The sequence below is a fragment of the Sceloporus undulatus genome, chromosome 1 (assembly GCF_019175285.1).
Source record: "Sceloporus undulatus isolate JIND9_A2432 ecotype Alabama chromosome 1, SceUnd_v1.1, whole genome shotgun sequence".
NCBI lineage: Eukaryota > Metazoa > Chordata > Lepidosauria > Squamata > Phrynosomatidae > Sceloporus > Sceloporus undulatus.
The window spans coordinates 372316215-372325294 of NC_056522.1; the positions used below are offsets into that span (position 1 = coordinate 372316215).

At 42.9% G+C, this 9080-nt stretch overlaps 1 protein-coding gene across 1 annotated transcript in view; it reads left to right on the plus strand.

Annotated features, from left to right (window-relative positions):
• Positions 1–9080, plus strand: part of DHRS7 (dehydrogenase/reductase 7) — a 51659-nt gene that overhangs the window by 40564 nt on the left and 2015 nt on the right. Inside the window, exons 4-6 of the mRNA XM_042446074.1 lie at positions 1858–2097; positions 4026–4148; positions 7992–8207. Coding sequence (XP_042302008.1) covers positions 1858–2097; positions 4026–4148; positions 7992–8207 — 579 coding nt within the window. The remainder of the gene's footprint in view (positions 1–1857; positions 2098–4025; positions 4149–7991; positions 8208–9080) is intronic.

Sequence of the window (9080 nt, forward strand, 5' to 3'; positions counted from 1 at the left end):
GCCCTCCATGACATATTAGAAGCTGAATCAAAAGCTATTTGTGAAACCGTTGATGCAAATGGAGGCTGTTGGGCAGATCCAACTAATTGTGCAATTGGCCCTTGAATCCACTGTCCCTTTTTCTTTTTGCGTGCCCTGCCTATGGTCTGTCCTCCATGCACTCTGTCCCCCTTGTTCTTTCCTGGATAGCCAGTGGTGAGAAATGCTTGTAGATGCAGTCCAACAGCATCTGGAGGCCTGCATTTTGCCTGCCTCTCTTCCTGCCTTAGACCTTCAGTTTCTTGCATTTGAAAATTTCCCTAATAGCCATAAGTCACCTGGAGTTAGGGAGCCAGGGTGGAAAAGGGCCCAACTGCTTTGCCTTAGTGTGCAAGTGTATAATGCGAGTTGTATAGGAAGGGAAGCCTCTACGACCAGGATGTAAAACAGGTGGGTTGACAAAAGAGGGAAAGACCACCTGGCCTGTTTGGTTGATAGTCTTCTTCTCACCTGCATTTCCAGCCTGTAGTCTGTGTTTCTGTGCTTGTTGCAGATTGGTAGTAGTGGGTTCCCTTGCTCCTAAGCCAGTCTGGAAAAGCAAGATATTAGTCTATGGGCAAGCTAATACATGTCCTTGTAGATTAGTATGGTAACCTATCGTTGGCTTATTTATTGGGCTGTTCTTAATCATCCTCTAGTGAATGGTTGAAAACAATACAGTATAGGTAATAAACGTCAAATTTCTTCTTTGGTAAGTCTATCAGAAGGCTCATCTAGGTCAGCATTGTGTTCCTACAGTGGACAATCAGTGCCTCCAGGAAGCCCACAAAGAATGCATGAATGCAATAGTTATTAGGGATAGGCCCTAAGGGAAAATGTCCAGATGTGGGACAAAGGTGAAGAGGTTGCCTTTGGTGATTCAGGCATCATGATGAGACAGCATTTGAACAGAGCTGAGTCACAGGAGGCGCATCATCAGTGCAAAGTCACACTGCATGGGGGACCTGTGCATACGTAACACAGCAGGACGAGGCTAGACAGTGCCTGAGCTTGGCACATGTATATAAGGGGAGGAGTCTCATTGTACAGTGTGGGTTGATGGTGTCTGTGTGTTATGTGAGTAGCTTTGGCAGAGAGAATGAGATTGTATGCAGTGGAATAAGAAGTAAAATGCCTCCTTAAGAGGGTTCAGTGTTCTCTTCTTGGCCACTTCTAGGAGAGGGAGAAGGAGTTCTCCAGCCTGCACACAGCTTCATGTCGCTTCTTAGGTGGCCATCCAGGTGCACAGCTTCAGCGTGGTGCAACACAGTTCACACAATTGTGCTAACAATAGTGTCCTTCTGCTCATATGTAGCCTCTGATCATGGAGAAAATATGTATCCATCATGACTAGCCTGATCTTCTGTGAATTTTAAAGTTGCCGAAGCTGTTGACTACCACCGCATCTTATGGCAGTGACTTCCATAATTTAACTATGTGTTTTATGAAGAGGTGTCTCTTCTTCTTTTACTTCACTATCACTACTAGTACTAGTACTAGTACTATTTCTATTTATTTATGTTCCATCCTTTCCCCAAAACTGGGATTCAGGACGGCTGAGTCTACCTATCTTTCAGCATCATTTTGAGTTCTAGTTTTACCAAATACGTAAATAAATAAATTCAGCCTACCCACTTCACTGGGCACCCTGCATAATTTTAGATGTTTCTGTTATGTTCCTTCTTACTGTTTTTTCTAAGCTAAACAGAGTCAAATGTTGTAACCTTTCCTTGACAGGAACACATTCACAGCCCCTTCAGCTATTTAGTTGCCCTTTCTTGGCTGTTTTATCTTTAAAGATAATGCCATTGTTATCTTTTTCTTCCCTGCTTGCCAAAGATTGATATCTTGGTGAACAATGGTGGCCGTTCCCAACGTTCCCTCTTTGTGGATACGAGCATCGATGTCTACAATGCTATAATGGAACTCAACTACCTGGGCACAATCTCCCTTACGAAATATGTCCTGGATCACATGATACAGAGGAAGAAAGGGAAGATTGTCACTATGAGCAGCGTCATGGGCGTAATGGGAGCTCCTTTGGCTACTGGCTATTGTGCCAGCAAACATGCTCTGCAGGTGAGAGGTTGTTTTTCTTCTTCTAGGTTTGCTACAGCCTGGACCTGAAATAGGTTAGAGACAAGCAAAGATCTTACAGAGCCCAGTGTAGTGTAAAACTTCTGCAGGCAGAGCTCCTCTAAGGCTCCCCATTCACCACCCAGCACTCCATATTGTGCTATGAAAGCCCGTCAAATGATCATTCTGTGGCAGATGGAGAGTGAGGAGAGTCAGAAAAACATCTTGCCATGCCCCATAGCCAATGCACCCTATGACATCTTCTACAGGAGTTCACTGGGGCTTAGCAGATGTCATCAGCCTGCATCTAGATATGGAAGATAGCCAGAAAATCTTCAAATCTCCTGCACTCTCCACCAACTACAGAATGCCTGTTTGAGGTAGGGACTGTTGCTGCAAAACTGTGTTTGTGTGTGTGTGTGGGGGGGGGGGTCATTGCACAAGGTGGAAGAGAATATCATCCTCTATAGTGGCCAAAAATCTCACATATAGGCATAAGGTAAGGTTGGAATTACATTTGTATCTGCAGTCCTGCATCATCTAGAGGGCCAGTTTCCCACCCCTACGTTACAGAGCTGTCTCAAGGATTACAACTTGATCATCCATGCAAAACTCTTTGGAGTTGTAAGTGCTATCTAAATATGAAGAATAAATTGCACAACATTTTAATACAAAGCCATGACATGAGATCATGAGCTTACATGCATTCAAGATAACAGCAGAAATAGGGCTGGTGGGAAAACTGGCTGGACTGACAATGGCCATATACCTTGGACAAGAGTCTAGATGGCTTGCCTAAGGTGGAACCACTCCATATGCATAGTTCCATGCCTTCCTATAGAAGTTACAAAGGCCTGTGAAGCTGATGCTCTGGCATTAAATTCTGTTTATTGTATTGAATTTATATCCTAAACTGCCATAGAGGGGAACAAACAAGGAGGGAAGTGACTGAGTAGCGGTGACACCTTCTTATCCCCCGGTAGTTTGCTAGAGATAAAGGAAAGATAATATTTTTGTTCCTTTCGTCTCCTTTCAGAAACTGTCCCTAGTCTCTTCTCATCAGTTTCCTTTCCAGTGTAGCAGGTGCCCTATGATGCTTAGCTTCTATCTGGAGCGGTGGTGGTGGTGGTGGTTTTGAATGGGGCACAGATTGCTAGAGAAGTGCCCCTCATGCAAAACAGTGACATAGGTGCTTCTTTGTCCTGTCAGAATTCTGGTCCATGTTTTGTTCTTCTGAGAACATCAGATTAAAGGACTATCTAGCCCACCGTTCTCTTCCCACAATGGCCAGTCATGTACCTGTGGGAAGCCCAGTAGAAGAGCATGGGTCCAATACCAACCTCATACTCATTTTCCCAGCCGCTGATGCCAACAGGAATATATAGTTGTGGAAAGCCTTTGGTTCATGCATTCTTCTTGTCCCTCTCTTTGGTGTGTGAGCAGAAGAATTTTAAACCTTGCAATCAGTAGCAAACTACAGTTTTCCATTAAGTCCAAACACATTCAACTTTTTGTGCTAATCTGTGGCTGCTGCCACAATTAATGGATTTTGAAACTGTTTTAACTATCATGGCTGCATCCTATGGAATCCTGGGATGTGAGGTTTGTTATGGCACTCGAGATCTCCGACAGAGAAGGCTAAATTTCTCACAAAACTACAAATTCCAAAATTTCATAGCATTGAGCCATAGTTTTTAAAGCGGTATCAAACTGCATTAATTCTGTAGTGTAGATGAAACTGGGATATTATTCTGATTGTTGTTGTTATTATTATTATTATTATTATTATTATGCAGATTGGAGAGTACATGAGACCAAGGCTTGCCATAGTGTATAAAGATGAGTTCCTGTATGATGTCAGGTGAAGAAACTGAGTCATAGATGCTCTCTGGCACTTTTTTACTTGTTGTGTACTTGTTGTTGCTTTCTAGGGTTTCTTTAATTCTCTTCGGCCTGAGGTTGCTGAATATCCTGAGATAAGTGTAATTAACATCTGCCCCGGGCCTGTCCAATCACAGATCATACAAAATGTCTTTACTGAAGATGTCTCAAAGGTAAGGATGGCTGAGATGATTTAAATGACAATGTAAATCAAAAAGGAAAAAAGTAGTGGATGAAAATTATAATAGCTGTGTGCCATTATTGTTCTTTGCCACTTGATGTGGCGATACCATGAAAAAGATCAGCCCAGCTTGGATGGACAAATAAAGCTACCCAAGTTACTTAAGGCAGCATTTTATCTGGCCTGCAAAATGTGCCTTTTGGGTCAGTAACTCTTTTTTTCTGCCTGAGTTACCTCCCAATGTGGCTGTGAAGAGAAAATTAGGAATAAGGAGGGGGCCATGTATATAATTTTGAGCTCATTGGAGGAAATTCTAGCACATGTTTATTTTTGTAGATCTCTACACATATAAAAGCTAGTGGATCTTTCTGTGATATTGGGTAACATTGTCTGTTAGCAACTTTCTATAGCAATAAAGTGGATTTCTTCAGCTCCTGGTGGATTTTGCAATGGTGGCTTTCACAAAGACAACTCTGTTATCTGTGGAGTGTTCTTTGGCTATGCCAGGAGATTGCAGAATTGTAAACAAATCCAGTTGGTTGACCTCTACATCTAGTTCTCTCTGGACAGGAAACTTTGTTTTGTGGAAGAGCTTTCCAGAGTTCCTGTATTTTGAAGCGGTATAAGCCAGCCCCCCCCCCGCAAAGGAAAATTTACAGTAACTCAGAGTATTTTATCTTTAGACTCTTCCCCTATACCTGCCACCTTACCCGTTCCCTATATCTGTTATCTAGCTCTTTAACTGCAAATACCAAGAACTGAACTGAGGACCTTCTGCATTCAAATGATGCCTCTGAAATGCAGTCCCCATAACTGGAACTTGTGGAAAGCTTTTTAAAACTTTTACTTTGGAAACACTGTACACATCTTCATTTTTGACAATGCCTTAAGATAGCAAAGACCCACCACATTAATCAGATATGTTTATACTCTGATCTAGTCCAAAGTAGATCCTGGGTTTTCCAGAAAACCATAAAAAATGTGAATCAAAGAGTTAGTTAGAACTATCCCGGGACTGTTAGAGAAATGTCTGGCAGTGGCCCATAGTTAGATGCAGACCGATGAAATTATCTGCTGAGTCTCACAGAATCATAGAGTTGGAAGAGACCACAAGGACCATCCATCCTGTAGTTTGAATCCATTGTTCTGTGTCCTATTCTCTGGAGCAGCAGAAAGCAAGTTTGCTCTATCCTGGTGGCGCAGTGGCTAAACACCTGTACTGCAGCCACTCACTCACAAACCATAAGGTTGTGAGTTCAAAACCAGCCAGGGGCTCAGGCTCAACTCAGGCTTGCATCCTTCCAAGGTCACTAAAGAGTACCCAGCTTGTTGGGGGCAATTAGCTTATATATTGTAAACCGCTTAGGGCAGGGGTAGGCAACCTGCGGCCCGCGGGCCGGATGCGGCCCGTCAAGGCCTTGGGACCGGCCCCAGCCCGGTCCTGCCGCCGATTGCCGCCGGAGCCTTTGGCCTATCAAGAGGAGGTGGGCAAGGGGGGGCAAGCAGCAGGGAAGGGGAGCAAGTGGCAGGCAAGGGGGGCAATTGTCTATAGAAGCCTCCGAAACATGCATTTATATTAACATTTTTTTATAAAATCAGCAATTTTTTTAGTGTGTCCTCCATATTTTTAAAAAAGTGTACACCGTTTGAAATTTTTGTCCTACATTTGTCCTGGTTTATTTATTTATTTAATTTTTTAAAAAAAATTGTTTAATTATTTATTTTTTTGCTTCGGCCCCCCCAGTTGTCTGAGGGACAGCAACCTGGCCCCCGGCTCAAAAAGGTTGCCTACCCCTGGCTTAGGGAGTGCTTAAGTGCACTGATAAGCAGTATAGAAATGTATTTTCTGTTGTTATTGCTCCATCCTCGATATAACAGCCCTTCAAATATTTAAACATGGCTATCATGTCACCCCTTAACCTTTTCCAGGCTAAACATACCCAACCTTCTAAACCACTCCTCAAAGGGCATGGTTTCCAGACTATGACTCTGATTTTCAGACTCTGGTAGATCTCAGCAATGTTATTGGTCTGCATAGCTATGGGGGCTAGCCACGTGCTTCTCTGATCTACTCCTGCTTCATCAGCTATGAAATGAAGGCTATCACAGGGGGCTTTCGTGTGAAGGCCACGGGTCTTGTGGAAGGGGAGTGGAGAGCTATACCTGTGTTCTGCATGTGAAACTGTTAAGCTATGCTGTGCAATGTAGGTTTTGAGCATATCTCGGTCTCAGTTATCCTGGACATTCTGTAAGTCATAGAATCATAGAATATTTGAGTTGGAAGTGGCCAGAAGGACTATCTTGTTCAGCTCCCTGGTATGCAAGAATACACAACTACAGTATTCTTGAAATATGCCCATCCTTACCTCTGTCTAAAGACCTCGAGATAAGGAGAGTCCATCCCCACTCCCAGAAGCAGTCTGTTCCACTGTAGACTAGCTCATGCAGTAAAATTCTACCTAATGTTTAGGTGGAATCTCTTCTCTTGTAATAGGACTCCATTGATTCTTGTTCTAGTCTCTGCAGCAGCAGAAAACAAGCTCACTCCATCTTCGACATGACATGAAATTCTACCTAAACATTAGAAGAACCTCCTGGCAGTGAGAGCTGTTCCGACAGTGGAATGCACTCCCTTGGAGAGTGGTGGAGTCTCCTCCTTTGGAGGTTTTTAAACAGAGGCTGGATGACCGTCCGTTGGGGGTGCTTTGATTGTATATTCTTGAGTGGGAGGCAGTTGGACTGGATGGCCCTTGTGGTCCCTTTCAGTTCTGATTCCTTCCGATATTTTAAGATGAGCCAGCATGGTGTAGTAGTTTGAACATTGGACTAAGACTCTGGAGAATAGGGAAATGATCCCTGTTCCACTAGGACTCTGGAGAACAGGATTCAATTCCCTGTTTGCTCATGGAAACTAACTGGGTGACCTTTGTTGGGAAAATCCATCTTTAAGGCTCAGAGAAAAGCAAAAGCCACTCCCCTCTGAACAAATCTTGCAAAGAAAATCCCATGATAGGTTTGCCTGAAAAGCCAGAAACAACTTGAAGACACACAATAACAAATATAAAGATGGCCATAATGTCACCTCTAAGTCTTCTCTTGTCCAAGCTAAACATGCCCATTCTTCATATTCCAGAGCTTTGATCATCTTAGCCTCCTGTCTCTGGATGTGTTTCAGCTTGATTTTAATACATTGATCAAGACTGACACTCACAACTTTCTCCTGGTGCTACATGTCATGTTAATTTCATCTTTTTTTCAAATGCACTGCCAGCCATATCTCTCCAGAAAAAAGGAGACACTTTCCCCATGTTAGTCCACTTCTCTTGACACCGAGGAAGGCCTTAGCTTTCACATGCTGCTAAACTTGGAACAGGATCTTCATTTTCAACAAGGGTCTTCTGGAACCTACAACAGCAGTGGAGGAGCCTATGGATTTATAGGTTCAGTTGGCTAGTGGCTAGCATCTAGAGCAGTGGTTCTCAACCTGTGGGTTGTGACCCCTTTGGGGGTCAAATGACCCTTTCACAGGGGTTGCCTAAGACCATCGGAAAACAGGTATTTCTGATGGTCTTAAGAGCCAAGACACTGCTTCTCTATCCAGAGGGTCACCACAACATGAGGAACTGTATTAAAAGTTCATGGTATTAGGAAGGTTGAGAACCACTGACCTAGAGAAATCATTCCTAAGTTATAATTGAAAAAAACTTTTGTTGTTGTTGCTTAAAACAACTTATAGGATGGTATATAGGGCTTCATTTTAAGCATGGATACAGTTTGCCTTTTGTCATCTTTTGCAGCACACTCATGTGCTCTCATTTCTTCCCTGTTTATCCAGGTAAATGCAAATGTTGGGGATCAGTCTCACAAAATGCCAACTGACCGCTGTGTTCGGCTAACTCTGGTTAGCATGGCTAATGATATAAAGGAAGCCTGGATCAGTGACAATCCATACCTGGCAGTATGTTACCTCTGGCAGTATGCACCTACCTGGGCCTGGTGGCTGCTGAACCGCATAGGAAAGACAAGGATACAGAATTTCAAGAGTGGAGTGGTATGTTCTTTGCTGTAGCCTGCTGAACAGGAGGGAATGTGTGTGACGTACTTCGTATACTGCAAATGTGCTCTGTTTAAATGCTAAATATTAAGTCCCAGGTCTAGTACTAGCATATGACTGTGACTTTATCTGTCCCCTTGAAAATCTGTAGGCTGCAGTGTTCAAATAAATCTGTTGTTCTTGTTTTTGAGAGAAATGAGGAGGGTTTTGTTTAGTCAGTGGCATGTGACAGAAGAGGCACAAGTAGCATCAGAACCAAAGGGCTTCTTATCCCTACTTGTGTAATAACCCTGGTTAGGGCTGATGGAACTGACAATCCAAGAGCATCTAAAGGCCTGCATGACTCTAGATAATTTGAGTTCAGTTTGGTTGGATTTCAGTAGCAAATTTGAGTTAAGGTTAAGTGGCCACAATACAGTACACTTGATGGCATTTAACTACTGCATATACTCGATTATAAGTTGACCATATGTATAAACCAAGGGCAGGTTTGGGGACCAAAATTATATTCCAGCTGGCATAATTGTGTTCAGACCAAACAAGTAAGAGGAGGGGTGTGTGTGTCAGTGCTTCCAGGATAGATTACACTCTTGCCTTTCACCAGGGGATGGTTTCATTTCTGATAAGAGTTAAAGTATAGTACTTACAGTGACCCGTGAATAAGTCAACTCAGGTTTTGGGGAGCAATTTTTTGACTAAATTTTTTAGACTTATACCTGAGTCTATACAGTATATTTCATTCCTCCATAGATTCCACTCTTTATTAGCTTCTACATATACAGTTTGTGCTTGTGGTCTAAGGGATCAAAGTAACATCAGAAAAGCAATTGAGAGCATTTCCCACTAAATGTTGTGTTTTGTTCATTGCAG